This window comes from Dermacentor albipictus, chromosome 2, assembly GCF_038994185.2.
Source record: "Dermacentor albipictus isolate Rhodes 1998 colony chromosome 2, USDA_Dalb.pri_finalv2, whole genome shotgun sequence".
Classification (NCBI taxonomy): domain Eukaryota; kingdom Metazoa; phylum Arthropoda; class Arachnida; order Ixodida; family Ixodidae; genus Dermacentor; species Dermacentor albipictus.
This window is the reverse complement of record NC_091822.1, coordinates 23,550,163-23,568,210: the sequence shown is the minus strand read 5'-3', so window position 1 is coordinate 23,568,210 and position 18,048 is coordinate 23,550,163. Positions and strand designations below refer to the sequence as shown.

General features: G+C 44.5%; 1 protein-coding gene across 1 annotated transcript in view; it reads left to right on the top strand.

The window, feature by feature from the left end:
- Window positions 1-18,048, top strand: part of LOC135897878 (tRNA pseudouridine synthase-like 1) — an 81,523-nt gene that overhangs the window by 60,892 nt on the left and 2,583 nt on the right. Inside the window, exons 5-6 of the mRNA XM_065426570.1 lie at window positions 5,821-6,055; window positions 16,453-16,630. Coding sequence (XP_065282642.1) covers window positions 5,821-6,055; window positions 16,453-16,630 — 413 coding nt within the window. The remainder of the gene's footprint in view (window positions 1-5,820; window positions 6,056-16,452; window positions 16,631-18,048) is intronic.

The following is an 18,048-nucleotide window of genomic DNA, read 5'->3' as shown; positions in this document are numbered from 1 at the left end:
AGGAGCAGCACTCTGCAACGGTCAGCAAGAACCAGGTTGTAGGTTAGGCCTGGGTCTTCTCGTCTGACCGGCCAGTCTGCTCCATCGACCAGGCTCAGTTTGTCCGTGGACCGTCATCTGCGGACATCCCTGGAATAGTCTGGTCCTTTGGAATAGCAGGGCTGCCTCCTGGCTCCGCCTAAGCATGCTTTTCTTTTCCCTGCACCACAAACTGGCACCTGCTCCTCGCCACTCTTCTCAGCCCCCGCAGCGCACGCTCTCTTCTTTCTTCTCTTCTCCCTTTTTCATTTGCCACCACCTATATTTTTCCAGGCTGTGGCTTCTTCCTTCTTTGGCTTATGTTGCATTCGTCAAGGACCTCTCACAACACAAGCACAACGTCAAGCACATATTGCACTGGAGGTACCTATAATCAAACAAGATGGTAGCATATGGATTTGCGGTGTCTACAATATGACTGTTAACCCGTGCCTTGATGTTGACCGCTACCCTTTACCGAATGTGGATGACCTGTTCACAGCCTTGTTGGGAGGTAGGCATTTCTCGAAGATTGATCTCAACCGGGTCTATCAGCAAGTGGTCATGTCGGAGTCGTCAAAACAATACCACACATTGAATACGCAGAAAGGATTGTTTGCTGTTAGTCGACTCGCGTTTGGAATTTCGTCTGCACCTGGGATTTTCCAAATCGAACTCGTGGCTGAGTGGTAGCGTCTCCGTCTCACACTCCTGAGACCCTGGTTCGATTCCCACCGGGCCAATCTTGGAAGTAGCTTTTTATTTATGAAGCGCCTGCCGTGATTTATCGCTCACGGTCAACGCCGCAAACGCCGACGCCGACACCGACGCCGACGACACCGGCTTTTCTGCGACACGAGCTCCTTAACGCTATCGCGTTAAAATTGACACCATGCTGAAGGGTTTACACAGAGTTTGCTGCTACCTAGACGACAATCTGGTGACAGGTAAAAATAACGTAGAGCATTTCATCATATCTGGAAGCTGTGTTAAAACGACTTCTTGAAAGAGGCACCTGCGTCAAGAAAGAGAAGTGTTCGTTTTTCCAACAGGAACTTTGCTACCTCGGACACAGAATCAGCGCACAGGGCATCTCGGCAATGACGGAGAAGCTTGATGCACTTCTCAAGGTTCCAGCCCCTAAAGACAGGCCGCAGCTGCAGTCGTTCCTGGGAGTTGTCAATTTCTACGACAAGTTACTTCCTAAGCTAGCAACGGTGGTGCAACCATTTCTTCAGGTTGCTATGTAAAAACGCCCCATAGTGCTGGGATGAGTGTTGCCAGAAAGCGTTGACCAAGATAAAGAGCTTGCTAGCCTCTCTGCTGACTCTGGCACATTACGACCCGTGCAAACCGTTCTAGCTATCGCCTCGCACTATGGCTTAGGCGCAGTCCTTTCTCATGTTTTGGATGATGGCTGCACAAAGCCAATCGCTATCGCATTGCGTATGTTGACTGATGCCAAAAAGAAATACAGCCAGCTTGAGAAAGAGGCCCTTGCAATATTATATAGTGTTAGGAAGTTTCATTTCTATGTTTACGGCCGTTCGTTCACCATAGTCATAGACCATAAACTGCTTCGAACAATCTTGGACCCGACAACCGGCATTCCGACCATCCCAACGGCGCGTTTGCAGCACTGGGCTGTCACATTGTCAACTTACTGGTATTTGCTTATCTTCAGAATGCTGAAACAGATTTCTCTTCGCGCCTTCAGCTATCAATCGTGAAAGACGGAACACAAGAGAAAAAAACTTTTTATTCATTGTGGTTGCAATCAATGCCAGTTTCAAGCCAGGACATTGCCCCAACAACAGCTCGGTACCCCTTGCTTTGTGAAGTGATATATTTCGCAAGCGTGGTGTGGCCGTCGTCTGTGACTGAAAAAGATTTGAAGCCTTTTTTTGACAGACGCAACGAGCTCACAGTTCACCAAGGCTGCATCATGTTTGAAATGCGAGTGATCGTGCCGGCAAAGTTGCGCAACTTGCTGCTGGACGAACTCCACGAAAGGCACCCAGGCATTGTGCGCAGCAAGCAACTGGTGTGCAGCTACGTGTGGTGGCCGTTCACCGAGGCCGACCTCGAGCATCAGGTCAAGGCCTGTGTAAGTTGTCAAGAACAACGTTGCGAGCCGTGCAAAGCGCCCCTGTATTCTTGGTCTTTGCCAACAGCACTGTGGCAGCGCATACATATAGATTTTGCTGCCCCCTTTTTGCACGCCATGTTTCTTGCAGTCGTGGACACACACTCCAAGTGGCCGGAAGTGTTTGTTATGCACTTGACTACGGCGGATGCTACAGTTGACAAATTGAGGGAGCTGTTTGTGCAGTTTGGCTTCCCAGAAACCAATGTTATTGATAGCAGCTCAATAACTTCTGATGAGTTCAGGCTTTTTGTCAAGGAATTGGGCTGTCGTCACGTGCTTACAGCACCGTATCATCCCAGCTCAAATGGGCTTGCAGAGGGTTTTATTCAGACACTTGAAAAAGCTCCTTGTAAACCTAGCGGAGCGGACACATTACATATGAGGCTTAAAGAGTTTTTGCTTACCTATCGCAACGCACCCAATGTGACAAGTGAGTCACCAGCAAACTTGTTCCTAGGACTACAGCTGCCAAATCATCTTGATGTTGTCAAGCCAGCAGTGGGAGGAAGGGTTGTGTATAATCAGTTTAACAATCCGTGGCTCGCCCACGTCGTGATCGTGATATAACAGTTGGTGACCGAGTGATGGCTCGCAATTATTGAGGAAGACCAAATTGGGTTCATGGTGTTGTTGTAGGGCAGTCCGGCCATTCGTCTTTTACTGTTTGTGCTTCTGCACCCCGAGGCAGTTTCACCTGGCATTGTCACAAGGACCAGCTGTTCGCGCATACCACGGATTCAAACCACAAGGCATCTTACCAGGAGGGACACGAGCTCTTGGCGTTTCAACCAGGCATCGACCCAGTGACCTCCTCAGCCCCCGCCACTAGTGGTCTTTCCGCTTCGCAAGAGATCTAGACGGCAGGTGCAAGACGCTACCCGACTAGCGTCGACCACCGGACAGATATCAAGCTGGAGTTTAGCTTGTTAAATTAGCCAATATAAAATGGGAGAGATGTGGTGTCTGGCCTAGCGCCGCTGCATGTCGTTAGGTCGATAATGCACAGGCGTGCAAAACTAATAAAAGGCATGTGCCACAACCTGCCCGCTGGCTCATCTCGACCAACCAAGCACCAACAAACATGTGGTACTAAACGTTGCTCGCCCACCCTGGGAACTTGTCTGCTCCTTTGCATGAACCACTAAACACAACAGCATTGATTACCTTCAAAGTGCTCCTAAATTTATATTTGGTTGCTCCAAACTTCTCCAAAATTAAGATCTTGCTGCTCTGGAAATTACTCTCAACCTCAGTTCGTCAGTGGCATCACTGTGGAAGTGCACGGTCATGACTGTTTTGCAGCTAGATAAACATGCTATGAAAAAACTGTGATTTAAGCAAGTGGTGCCTTGAGCGTTGGTTGCAAATGGAGTAAAGCAAACAAAGGTGCAGCGTGACTTCAATGTGGGTAGACTGATTATTTGCTTCAAGGAAGTGACACTAGTGGACCGTGAATATTGTGAAATGATGAAGCAAGTGGCTAGATTTGTACGGATGCAACTGCTAGTTAATCTTGATGTCAGATACCCGCCATGGTGGCTTAGCGGCTATGGTGCACAAGGTCGTGGGATGAAATTCCGGCCATGGCATTTCCATGGGAGCGAAATGCAGAAACGCCCGTGTCCCATGCGGTGAGGGCATTCTAATGATTCCCGGGCAAAATTATTCCGGATTCCCTTACTCATAATCAAATCATATTGGCATATAAAACCCCAGGATTCAGCTAATATCAGATGGCGAAAGCGAATTCATGTTGAGGATGGACGAATGTCGCGTATCCAAACTTTTTTTCACTTCTGGGTGTGCATTTTTCATGTTTATTTGATAATGCCCGAGCGAGTGCGCAGTTTCGCAACTCGTCATTTCGATGTGTATTAGAGGTATTCGTAAGATGAAATGGTGCTGATGTTGGCAGAGCTAATGCGATAAGTAGGCTGTAGGGGCAGTCTCCTTACGGCTAAAAGACATCGGTTTGCATTTTGATTAGTCAAAAGGTATGTGCCATTTTTCGCACCATAACGAGATGGTGTCGAGATGGCAATGCAGTCAAAGCTTTGCCAAGAATATTCTAGAATATCGTCAGGGGAGTTCGCAGTGTTGTAAACAACGTGCCAATTCAGTTTTCCATATGCACCGTAGATGGCAGTATAAGAGACTAAGCGGGCAGCTGCCATCTTAAGTCTCTTTTCCAATTCTGATGAAGTCGTCAAAAAAGACACCATTGAAATAAAAAACAACTTTGCTGTCTAAATGAGCTGGCGGTTGAGCAGCAATCTTGTAAGGCCGTGTGGGCACACAAGAAATTGTAGTCACGCCTTCCTATGCACTTAACGTTGCGTTTTTTTATAGCTTTGCTCACGTGAAGTGTTCACGCTCGTAATAAAGCTACAATATGTGCTTTTCTGAGCATTTTCCTGTCGACGAGAGGCGTCATGTCACAGCAACGCCTTTCAGACGCCCCCCCCCCCTTCCCGTTACTTAACTGTCTCCTTATCTGTCTGCGTAGACGTCTCTGATGCTGGAATTGGAATTGGAACACATCAGGCGCCCGGCAACAGTGGCCGCGCCGCAATCCGGCGAGGTTCGTTTCCAGGAAACCTTCAACATTTTTATGTCCCTAAGAGGCGTGGTGAAGATTGTTTTCGAATCCGCCAATTAGCTGCGCTCAACACCCCTGCCTCGCTTTTCTTTACTTCCGCATCTCTTGCATAATTTATTAATATATTCTCCTAAGACACCTTGTACATTACATTTCACATTGTCTTAAATTTTTTTTTCAATATCATTCCGAATAGATTACTCAGCATATCATCCTAGATATCAAGTACGGTGCATGAGGAACTGTATATGGAAGTGGTTCACTTATATTCTTGTCATCCGCTTTCGAGTCACTGAATTGATCTAGACATCTGTGTTGTTATACATGATGAAAAGCAACATTAAAGTGTGTAAAAATTCAGGATGCAGCAACAACACAGCAATGTACTACACATAGTTCCATCTTCATGTTTGTGTTTAGGCATTGAAGCGCAGTTTCTACATATGCAAACATGAGGAAATAGTTACATCTTCCGCATAGTTGGAGATGCAGGTTTTGGCATCAACCGTGGTATTCAAATTAAAGAACAATGGCTTTCACATTCAATAAAAATTAGTCTGAAAAGCAATTATGTCCTGTGCCAGTATTTTGGTATCAGGAGGATACGAAACACTTCTCAGAGCGCATATCACTGAATGGATTTTCCCTACGCATTGCAACATAGGGTGGTATTCTTAAGCGATGACTTCCGGGGATACGAACCCATTTGCGTGACTCGGCACCGAATGACGGCATTCCCGACTCTGTGCTTGGCACATGCAGTGCGAGGAACACTGTGAAATGGGTATTTCGGTGCGTCCGGTGCCGAGCGCGAAACCTCAGAAAAGAGCGCTTATCCCCGAACGTGATCGCTCTAGAATGATGCCAACATATTGTAAACGACCTAAAGGAGTTGTGAAGTGTTGGTGTAATTGCACTTATCACGAGAAATGTGGATTCCCCCTTCAGTTGTCGCCAGTACGTCTTGTTGCAAAATATTCTTTCTCCTTACACATCAAGAACAGGTTTCCAAAACACCTCTGCAGTGTGAGCAAGTGTGCTTTCTCTCACGCAGGCCTTTGAATGTCGACCGGGTGCACGAGGCAATGGAGCTTCTGAGTGGCGAGCACGACTTTCGTTCCTTTAAGGGTGTCAGTCGCACGCCTGAAGAAGAAGAGCGTAGCACAGTGCGGGAAGTGACCGAATTCCGACTCCAGCCGGCAGCGCCCATAGACAGCGACGACCCGCTGTACGAAAACATCGACCTCTGGGAGTTTCACATTCGCTCTAGGTCTTTCCTCTACCGCCAGGTGCGTTTGCCCACGTTTCCTGCCTGTGGGAGTGCTCTGAACCATGTGTAGTGCCATACTGCACGCTATACGTGTATGTGTGTGTTTTTTAGAGCAAAGCTCTCAGGCGCCTATTCCTGCGTTAAGCGTCAGTGTCCCTCGGTGATGTAGCCAAGTGAACGAGCATAACGAATGACGAAAGAGTGAATGCGGAACGTAGCACGGTTGGGGGAGGGGGCGTGAAATACGGCAAGAGCGAAGAGAGCACGAGGAGAAGGGTGCAACGGAATTATGAGGAGGAAAGCAAAGGAAGCCACCTTGAAGCACCACCAGATGGTGCTCATGTGTGTGCATCCATTGCAGGAGCGTATGATAGTGTAGACTGCAACATTGTGTGAGATATTCTGGAAGGGGACGACTCGGGTGATGACTGTCTACAGCTTTCGAGAGAGATTTACCTAGAAAATACCGTTTGCTTTGAATGGGAAGGGATGAGGAGCGAGGAAAAAGTTGATATCAACAAGGGACTGAGGCAGGGGTGCCCTTTTCCCCCACTGCCGTTTATGGTACACATGATGAGGATGGAGAGGGCGCTAGGAGGAAGTAATATTAGGTTTAATCTCTCCTACAAACAGGCGGGTACAGTAGTAGAGCAGCAGTTTCCAGGTTTATTTTATCCGGACAACATTGTGTTGCTAGCTAACAAGCAAAGTGATGTGCAACGTCTAGCTAATATCTGTGGACGGGAAGGCGAGAATTTAGGTTTGAAATTTAGTATTAGAAAATCAAGTGTTATCGTATTAAATGAAAACAGTGAGCAACTTTGGTATATGAATAAATGCAGTCAATAGATATATGGAACCACAGGAAGAACAGTAACAGTGAAGGGGAAGAGAAATGCAGCCATAATGAAGCACAGAGCACTATGGGGATACAATAGGTACGAGGTGCTCCGGGGTTTGTGGAAAGGTGTAATGGTTCCAGGACTTAACTTTGGAAATGCAGTTTGCTTGAAATCGGGGTACAAGCAGGACTTGATGGGAACCAGAGGTCAGTAGGACGCCTTGCACTGGGCGCTCACGAGAAGACTACAAATCTAATTTTTAAAATTTTTATTTTATTGTACCCTCAAGACCGAAGTATTACAGAGTAGAGTGGGTAAAAAACATGCACAAGTTAATAGCAAAGCAGCAAAATTGATTATTTAATTGTATCTGGGAGTGATGATGTCTGATAAGGCCGAACGAAACCTTTTGTCCTTGATTATGACAACTGCGCTGGGAAGGTGGTTCCATTAGTAAGAGGTCCTAGGAATAAATGATTCGTTACAGGCTCTAGTGCGGCATTGAATTGTTCCAACCTTATGGCTATGATCAAAGGGAGAGGAAATGTAGGTAGGCAATGTTATAAGATTATCGCGCAGGTAGCAATTGTGGAAATATAGTTTATGAAATAAAGCAAGGTGAAAACACTTACACCGGGCTGTGAGAGGAGCGAGTAGCAAAGAGTTTTTCATGGCAGTTACGCTTGATGTGCAGTTGTAATTGCTATGAATGAAACGTCATTGTTTTGAATGAGTTCAAGTGATTAAATAAGGGTTTTGAGGTGCAGGTCGCAGATGGATGAGGCGTACTCTATTTTACTCCTAATAAGTGAAGGGAAGCGTAGCAGGGGATGGCAGAACGTTAGGTGGGCGGATGAGATTAAGAAGTTTGCAGGGACAACATGGCCACACTTAGTACATGAACGGGGTAGTTGGAGAAGTATGGGAGAGGCCTTTGCATTGACGTGGGCGTAACCAGGCTGATGATGATGAAGTGTTTTGTAGAGGATTAATTTTAATGATGTAAGAGCAGAAAAAAAATTTTGGCGAAGATAACCTAGCATGCTGTTAGTATTGTTAATTACCTTATCGATGTGTAACGACCCGGAAAGTGACAAGGTTATGTGGACGCCAAGTATTTATGGGAGGTTGCGACCTCTAGGGGAGTATCGTTAAGGTCATAGTTCGGCGGCGGAATATTGCTGAGTCACATGCATACACTTACGTTTAGTTATGTTAAGTTGCATTAACCATGTGTCAGTCAGTTGGAAATAGCGTTTATATCATCTTGTAAGAATTTACCAGATTTGTCTGAGATTTTGCAGAGGATAACAGTCATCTGCGAAAAGGTAAATATCAGAACAAACGTCATTGGGTAAATTGTTAATGTAAATTAAGAAAAAAAGAGGGCCTATAACTGATCCTTGGGGCACACCAGAGTCTACAGGGTTAGTTGGGGACATATGATTGTTTGACACAACATACTGTGACCGATTAAGGAGAAAATGCTCAAGCCGTGCAAACAGGTTAGGATCAAGATTAAGTTTACTAAGTTTAAATAGAAGCAATTTATGACACACTTTGTTGAAGGCCTTGGCGAAATCAAAGAAAACAGTCTACGAATGAACCTTTGTCAAGAATAAGATGAAGGCTGTGAGTAAAAGAAGTTGAGTTTCACAAGAGAAGTTTTTCGGAAATTATATTGTGCTTTTGTGAAAAATGAATTATTGTCCAAGTGCTATGCTAAATGTGAGTACAAAATATGTTCAAGAACCTTGCAAGGAATGCTGGTGAGGGAAATAGGGAGCTAGTTGAGGGGCGAATATTTGCTACTGGACTTGTGAAGTGGGACCACCTTCCCTACCTTCAATCTGCAGGTAGCTGATGGGTATCTACGGAGTGATGATAAATTTTTGAAAGCAAAACAGAGGAATAAACTACAGTATTTTTCAGAAATTTTGCATTAACCATATTGGTACCGAGACTTGACGACAACTTCTGATTTTTAATTACATTTCAACCAAGAGGTTCAATGATAATAAAGTCCATAGGGGGGTAATTGTAAAACTCAAGAGTTGGAAGCACAGGGTCATTACATATGACTAAGTTGTTACAGAAAACAGAATTAAGAATATGGGGACATACATCTTTGGGTACAGGTGAACCACTGGAATCGATCAGCGTGACCGAATTATCTTTCGAAGGGTTAATAACACGTCAAAGCTTTTTAGGGTCATTCGCAAGCATTGTGGGCAAAGTGTGTACTTTGAATGCCTTTTTGTCAAGTTTTATAGCTTCTGTGTAAGCACTGTTCGCCTCCTTATAAGCGTCCCATTTCGATGCCAGTGAACTTTTATTTGCTATTCGATACAGTCGTTTTTTTTTCTCGGTTGAAAAGCCTTTTTAACTTGGAGTTGAACCAGGGTTTCTTAACATTGCAGGATATTACACTTGACGGAGTAAACTTGTCGGTGAGCTCATGTATTTTATTTTTGAAAGTGGTCGAGTTCTCATCAACCGTGCGACCATGAAATTGGCTTAGGAAAGTTTAATATTAATAGCGTCAAAGTTTATCCTGTCATAGTAAACTTTTTTTTTCAACAATTGGTTTTATCACAGGAAATAATATGTTGAAAGAAAGACCCAGGTGATCACTTAAGCCCAGTGAGCATGAAACATTGGTAACTATGTTGGGATGAGAGCATAAGATTAAGTCAAGGAGGTTAGCAGCACTTTCTGAGATCGTAGTTGGTTGTAATACTAATTGTGTTAAGTAAAACACAGGGCGGAGATCAAGAAAGTCGTTACTTTGTGAGGAAGATGGATAACATTGTAGAGGTTCAGTAGTCCAGCATATGTTGGGGAAGTTTAAGTTCCCCAGTAATATAATGGGGTTCGAAGGATGCCGCATAGTAAGGGTTTGTTAGCTCAGCGGTGAAAGTGGATGGGTTGGATGGAGCGTGGTAGCAAACAACAATTGTAAATTTTAGGGTAACCGATATCGACGCATGTGCACACAACTTCCAGGTTACAGTGAAAGTGGACTTGATGACCTTGCAGGGACTTTGAAATAGCGAGTAGTACGCCTCCGATTTGCGAGCATTGCAATCGCAATGGAAGATACGAAATCGAGACAAGTAAAAGATTTCACAATCTTGCACATGAGGCTGTAGTCACGTTTTTGTTAAGGTAATACCAGTATTACAGCTATCGATGAGCGGTTCTAGTTCCTCGCGTTTGCGAAGCACACTTCTAGTGTTTGCAACAATGCGCGAAGGCGCATTGCTATGTAGTAGGATGACGATGATGCAGATTGTCAGGTATGCTTGCGTGATCTGGAACACCACTTTTAACTCGTTTAACGCTGTCACTTGTTGGGTCATACATGAAACATTGTTTATCAATGAAAAGCTTCTTAAAACGTAGTTTAAATGAGGGGGAATTAGGCTGGTTTCTACCAAATTCGAGAAGCTTTTTTCGAGCGAGCCTTGTCGCAGGCGAGAAGTCCTCTGATACTGAAATGTTACTACCTTTAAGCTGATTGCGCGACAAAAATATGCTCTTCTTAATTTTAAAGTTTGATAGTTTCATTATAACCAGACGGCACTTCGTATTTGAAAAAGTACCAATTCGATGCACCCGTTCAACTGAGTTTGGTGGCAAGGCATTTCCCATTGCCGACGACAGGGCATCCAGAGTTTTCTGTTCAGTTTGTAGCCATGACTCATGGGAATCGGGTATGCCGTAAAAAACCAAGTCATTCCTCCTTGATCTGTCTTCCATGTTGACTAAGCGCGAGACTATGGTGCCCTGCTGCTTTTTCAACGGCTCAGTGCTTTCTTGAATTATGGCGAAATCATTCCAAAGTGTGTCTAGTGCTTCAGATTTATTTTCAAGTGATTCAGGACGGTGGAAAATATAGGTTAGCTTGCCTTCAATTGCGTTTTGGCTGGTTTTCACGTCTGATTTCAACCCCGACTGACCTTTAGTAAGCTCGACTGTCGTCTTCTTTATGTCTTTGAGTGTTAATAAGGCGGTACTCATCTGATCAGAATGGCATTCGGGAAGACTACTCGAGGCAGAGTCATCTTGAGCCAACCTCTGCATCCTTGGAGGCCCCGGGTTTGCCTCGACATCACCACATTGCAACAACAACAGCGCCACGTCGAGACAATCACACATAGCATACAAGACAAGTGGGCATAAGAGCACCACAGTGAGCGATTACCACTCTGTTTAACATACAGGTTCAAATTCTAACGCACCTGTGGAGTGAAGAAAAGTTGCGCATGAGGCATAGTGCAACGAATGCTGCTCGCATGCCCACTGAAGGAGTAGTTAATCAGCAAGGTGTTTTTGAAGGGGCTGGGAAAGGGCGATAAATCAGCCGGTGACGTCGTCCCAGAAAGGATGCGGTGTTCGTCTAGCTGTACATCCAGGAAGGACAGAAGATTATGGAGACCACACGTGCGGGTGACGGGTTCTTGACGATCTTGGACAGCATTGACGCATACGCCCATGGTAGGGCAGATGTGGATGGGCGCAGGTGAAACAAGGGCCAGCATCAGCAAAACCTGTGGAGCAAAGAAAAGTTGCGCATGATGCATAGTGCAACGAGTGCTGCCTGCATGCCCAAATGTGGAGGGTGATTGGGCCGGACTAGTTTTGAAGTGAGGCAAGCTCACAACAAAATTGATTATGAAGAACACCTGAGGAATATGGAAGCAAGTAAATGGGCTGGGAGGGTGTTCAGGTATCTGCACAGGAAAAACATCGATTCACAGTGGAGGAAAAAAAATAGGAAGATTATCAGCAAGTATGCGGCCTGTAAGGTGAGCAGCATAGCAAAAAAGGATGCAAGCGGAAAGTCAGAGCGGCTGAAATAATCTCATGGGTGGCGGCAATGGAAAGGAAACCTGCCATGAGTAACTACTTAAACGGAAAAAACGAAATCGGGGAAGAAATAATTATAACTCAAAGGGAAGCTCCTTACTATTCGAAGCGAGATCGGGATGCCTGAGAACACGCACCTATAAAGTGAAATATTAGAAGGAAATTCGGACGCAAGAACCCTTCGCCGTCCGATTTTCCGGACTTTCTGCCGTGTCCGCAGGTCCGAAACGGCATTAATAAAAGCCACAAGCGCCGCCATATTGATAACCTCGCCGCCTCGAACCGACACACTCGCACGCAGATCCCCTGGCAGCCGTAGCCACCACCGCGGCAATGCTTGGCCTAGCTTAAGCTTTTTGCCGTTCTGTGCCGTGTTTTTCATTGAAAGAATTCGCCGCTCTCAGCAATGGCAGCGACACCGCCTTTGTGGTCATCGCGATTGGCTTCGAATTTCGGAAAACATGGCGCGTTGCATAATGCTGGTTCCCGAAAGTCAGCTTCACCTCATCACAACAATGTTGCGCTGTGAAGCATAACAACCTTGGGAAGGGTAGACAGTAATGAATGTGTGAGTGTACTAAAGTGTAGTACAGCTGTTTCTTTAACCACATTGACATCAAGCTTCGCAATTTACAGATAATACCCATCCCTCGCAACACATTTGCACGGAAAATATATGTATGCATAGACCAATCTAGGTATTCGTTAAAATGTATACCAAGAAATTTGTATGATATAACTTGGTCGATTACTTGATTACGAAAATGAAGAAAGTTGTCGTTAGGAGCTGGCTTATTACAAGGTCTAAATATAACATACTTTGAGTTTTGATTTTTAATTCTAAACTGTTTATTTCAAGCCATTTTGACAGTTCCTGCAGCCAACTGTTAGCCTGAGCATGTAATGGTTTCAATTCCATGTCGTAAAAGACAGCGTTGGTGTTGTCTGCATATAATGTTAAATGTGGCGTGTGTGGTACATTTACGATATCATTTACATAAATAAGAAAAAGAAGCGGCCCAAGAATTGATCCCTGAGAAACGCAGCATGTTATATGCCCTATCCTAAATATGAAGTTAATTATGGCAGTGTATTGAACGCAATTTTTAAGGTAGCTTTTAACCAGATCTAAAGCTACTTCTCCAATTCCATGTTTATACAGTTTGTCTAATAAGATGTCATGCTTTGCCGAGTCAAATGCTTTACGGAAATCGAGGAACAAGCCTAAAGTGCACAGTTTGTGCTCAAAGTTGACAATAATTTTATCTTTTGTTTCCAATAGGGCTGCTTCCGTAGATTTTTGTTCTTGAAAGCCATACTGCTGCTTTGTTATTATGTTGCTTTGTTGAAAAAACTTAGAAAACCTAGAATAAACGGCCTGTTGAAAAACTTTTGAGAATATCAGCAAGACCGAAATTGGCCGGTAATTGCCAAGGTCGCCTTTGTTGCCTCCTTTGAAAATTGCTGTCACCATTGCGATCTTAAGTTTATCAGAAAACGTTCTGGTGCAAAGAATTATGTTGAATATTCGAGAGAGTGGTCAAACAATGATATGAGAATTCGCTTTTATAGGCTGAGGCTTCATTTCGTCGATGCCACATGCACTATCTTTATTTGTTTTCTGCAGGTGGTCATAAATCCCTAATTCAATAACGGGAGTGAGGAATATCGACGACACAGCACAATGCAATCAGTGTTGCTTGTGTCGGGGTTCTCAGATATCCTGGCCTTTGAAAGCGTTCATTAAATTTGTCGACAAGTGCTGTACCTTAGTTATGCGTCCCCTGTATTGTGAGTTCTGAAATATCATTGGTCGTTTCTGCCGACGTGAGGCTTTTTAAACATCTCAAATTTTTTCTAGAATTATTGCAAGCATTTTAAAACTTGTTTTCATAATAAATGGCTCGAGTTCGCTTAGATCAGAATTTAGGTCATTCCTGAGCTTCTTATATTGCTGGAAATAAGGAATGTTTTTTGTTTTTATGAACAAGGCAAACAGCTTATCACATTCTCTTATGCCCTTCATAAGGGAGGCGTCAATCCACCGTTTTCTGGACTTCTTATGCTTCTTAAATTCAACAAGAGGAAATGCTAAGTCATGAAATCCATTGACATTTTCTATAAAGGTAACATATGCCACGACAGGGTCAGTCTCTTGTAGTACAGTGCTCCAGTTCGCTTCCTCAACAAGCTGCCGAAAAAATGCAATTTGGTCTCCTGTTATTTTTCGATAAAAGGTAGGATAATGGTCTTTGAAGCGGTTATGATGGGAACAGTACAGCGTAAAAAACATAAAAATGGGCAAATGATCCCTTGTACCTGATGTTAATACACCAACATCTGATTGAGCAACAGGGTAATTTGTAAAGCACAGGTCAAGCAAAGTTTCACATTTGTTGGTCACCCTAGTAGGTATATCAATGACAATGACACTTTGGCAAGCAAAAGAATAAAATGTGTCAATAAGACGTTGCTTATTGTTGTCCTGTGAGAGTAAGTTGATGTTAAAGTCGCCGGTAACAATGATGGGGAGGCCTGTACATAGCAGGTAATGCAAAGTCTGTTCAAGGTATGCAAGGAACGCATTAACATTGCCAGAAGGAGGTCTGTAAAGTACAAGTAACATTGAATTGGTGCATTTTATTAGTAAGCTTTCATAGTGACGATGTACAAGCGAGTATTCAGATATTACTTCAAACTGAATATTATTTTGCACATACGTTGCAATGCCCCCCCCCCCCCCTTTGCTTGCCACTTCGTGACACAGAAGCACACTCAGTAAAGCAATGAAGGGGGCTAGTTGGTGAACGTTCATGGCGCTACGTCCGTCCGCGTCCTGTCCTTCCTTAATATCGTCTGTGTAAAACTGAGTGCAATATAACCATGAACAGAAGCACACGTATACTCAGGAAAATGCACATTAGCGAATTTATCAGAAAGCCACGTTTCAGTGAAACAAAAATTCAAACTGATGATTCAGGTCATCCAGCAATGAATCAATTGACTCAGTTTTATTTGTTAAACTGCGCACATTAAGATGAAGCAAGGAAAGCTGCCTTCCATCTTGTGAAACTTTTAGGTGTCGGAAAGAAGTCGCATCATAATAGCCACATGTTTGATGACATGTCGCCATAAATTAGTGCATCGTAACAGCGATAGGCGAAGGCCGTCAAATACCTTATCGTATCTTGTCCAGATCTTCCACTGTTATTCTTATAACCAGGTCTTTTGAGCTACACCGCACGAGCATTTTGCCGTCTTTGATCTACGAGAACTAATAATTCATTTCCCGTGCCTTTGATTTCATTTCCCAAAACAGTTTTTTTGTTCTGGACAGTCAGATTTTCGTTGAAGTAAACCTTTGATTACAGTTTCCTCAGGTCTCTTTTCCTATTAAGTCAAGTATCTCGATTTAGGCGGGATGAAAAGTGCATCAATACGGGGGCCGGTTTATCAGAATCTTCTTTAGCAAGAAGTCGGTGAACGGTTTCGATATCTGCTGCCGAGCGCTGTGGAAGCTCGAGGTGTTCAGCCAGTTCGATTAGTTTATTGAGAAGGTGTTCGTTCATTTGCTTATGAATTCCATATACTTCCATGTTTATATAATCTTCGAGTATGCTGATAGAGTTCACAAAGCTTGCTTATCTCTTGTTCTTCGACTTCCACCTCAAGTTTTTCAACCCACTTTCTCAAGCCCGATATGTCATATGCTTCGTACTTCGTCATACTTTTTTGACATTTCGCGCACAGATTTTTCAATGTTGTTCACAACGTCGACCATTCCCTCAAGAGCGTCATCTTTGGCTTTGAGCTTCAGTAGCTCGGAAAGCTTCCAGTTTATCTCCGTTGTCTTTTGCAAGATATCCCTGACGCTCTGAGCCTTCTATTGCAGCGTTTTGATTGATGCCGCTTTTCGGGGTTATACATGTTGCACATTTCCATAAGCTTTTCGCTTGCTCACTTTTCCTTTTGTAATTGCTCTCTGTTACTCCAGAGCACGCACCGGCATGGCAGTTGTAATTGCAGTCACAGGAAGTCAAATAAGGTTTATCCCTTGCGATGCAGTCGTGACTAGTAATACATGCATCAGCCATTAGTGTGGCTCAGCAGCAGTGGCAACCGTACAACATGCTGCATTTAAAACAAGGAAAATACAGCACAAACCAGCAATGGCGGAAGACGGTTTTTCTTTTAGATGCTCGCCGATGAAACCAAGCGGTGCCACTGCTCCTGAGCATGTGTGAAGCAGTTCCCGGTGGCAGCTCTTTTGTAGGCGTCCGGTGATGACGTAGGGCTTTATATCACTGGGCTGCTGGTCGTCGAATCTTGGTTTATGCTGAGTGCAACCAACCTGCAAAGGCAGAAGGCGGTTTTTGAAATGATTACGTTTTGTAAATGCTACTACAGTGTGAGGTTTTTTGGGCCAGAGCCAAGCCTCCTGCGTTGCTTTTAGCCCGGGAATTTAAAATTTGTTTACGCTCTGATAATTTCTGATACCTTGTTTAGCAGACGGAGAACACTGAACATACAAATATTCGATTGTTACGACGTATTTAGTTAGTTCCAAATATTACAAGATACCGAAATGTTCATTTTTGACTACGAGTAGTTAGTGTGTAGTATTCGATTCACATTCAAAACTTGGGATATTCGCCCGCCCAGTAGTGGAAAGCTGCGGGTTGGCTCATTTGCCACTGTGCAGGTGCGTCGCATGGTGAGCATGGCACTGCACGCTGGCCTGCCGGATAAACTGGGTGATGATCCCCTTTCGGTGGTGCGCTGCCTCCTGGAGAAGCCGAGCAAGAACAGCTGGCCTGGCAGCGTCACCGTTGTGCCTGCTTGTGGGCTTTACCTGATGCGTGTACAGTACGACCCCGCACGTAAGACAGCCGGTGTTGTCCATGCATTGCCGCGCCACATGTGTTGTCGTCTAGATGAGAAAACGGCGCAACTGCTACAGTGTATGGCTTGGCATGACGGCACTATCCATATCCAAAAACTGAGCTCATAACTGTGCGTCAGTAAACCGACGGTTCCTAACTCACTCATGATACCTCTGTACATGTGCTTTTAATGTTATTCCTTTTCTTGTTTTTTGCGTATGCGCGGCCCCAATCTATGAGACTACCTGTCGGATTAAAACTGAATCCTGCGTTGGCATTGTGCGCTCCCCTTCTATTTGCTGGAACCACCATACCTTCACCAAGAAAACGCGAATTGAGAACAATTAATGACGGCAACTGAGGGGCACGATGTTTCGTCGGTGCCACCAGAGTATTTGATTAGAGCCAAAGAGCGCCTGATTGGGATATTTTTAGCTTTACAATTGCCGAGGAATTAAGGTTACTGAAGCGCGGCGAGTACTTGAGTCAGAAGGATGTGCTACCTTTTGCTTTCTCGAGCCGACGTCGCGCAGTGCAGAATAGCTTAAAAGTACATGTGTGGTTTTGTTGACATCGTCATCTCAACCGCTGCTACGCCATTCTTTAAAGCATAATTATCATCAGAGTGCTTCAATAATGTCAGTTCTCAAACTCCACATGAAATTCCGCGCATGCCCCTGGCATCAAGTTGCGGAGCTCTGCACCTAAGGAACTGGCGTGGCAAAACTTTGATAATGGTCTGGTCGTGTTTGCTGCATAGCCAGAAATATGCTAGGCCAGAGCGCAGCAGAATATGCCAGGTTCTCAGGCTAACTCTGTGCAATTGCGGCCTTTTTTGCAGAGGCCATTGAGTTGACTGACCTCATCGATGTAACCAAGATAATCACACGGAAAATGAGCTCGGTCCAAGAGAAGGCGCTTCTTCTTTGTTGCTTAGCCATTTACTGGGATGTCGTTCAAAATGTCGTCGGATGCCCATGCCAAATGTGTAGCCTCTGAGTTCCAAAACGAAGTAGCCATTGAGGTACTCTCCATTTAGAGTTGGTTGCGATGGAGAACGAGGACGTTATGAAACCGCTGTTATGAAACAGTTTTATTCCTGACTCTGCCATCCTGTAGTTGGAACATTTGATCGCGATATGGAATGCATGTCCACTAGGTCAAATAAAACAAGAACTCGCCAAAAAATGTGAGATGTACAATAAAAGGACGAAAACGTAACATTTCGGGGTTTATAAGGAACAGCTTAACGCGCATGGCTCTCGGTTAAGCATGGCTGAGATGGCGCAGAGTGCGTGCGTAGATGTTGGGCTGGTAACCATGGGTCCGGGTTATCGTGTCTGAATAAGCAGTGATTCTGGTAATACAGCTCCTTCAGAAGAGCAGCTTTTTGGGCAAGTTGGTAATGCATATTT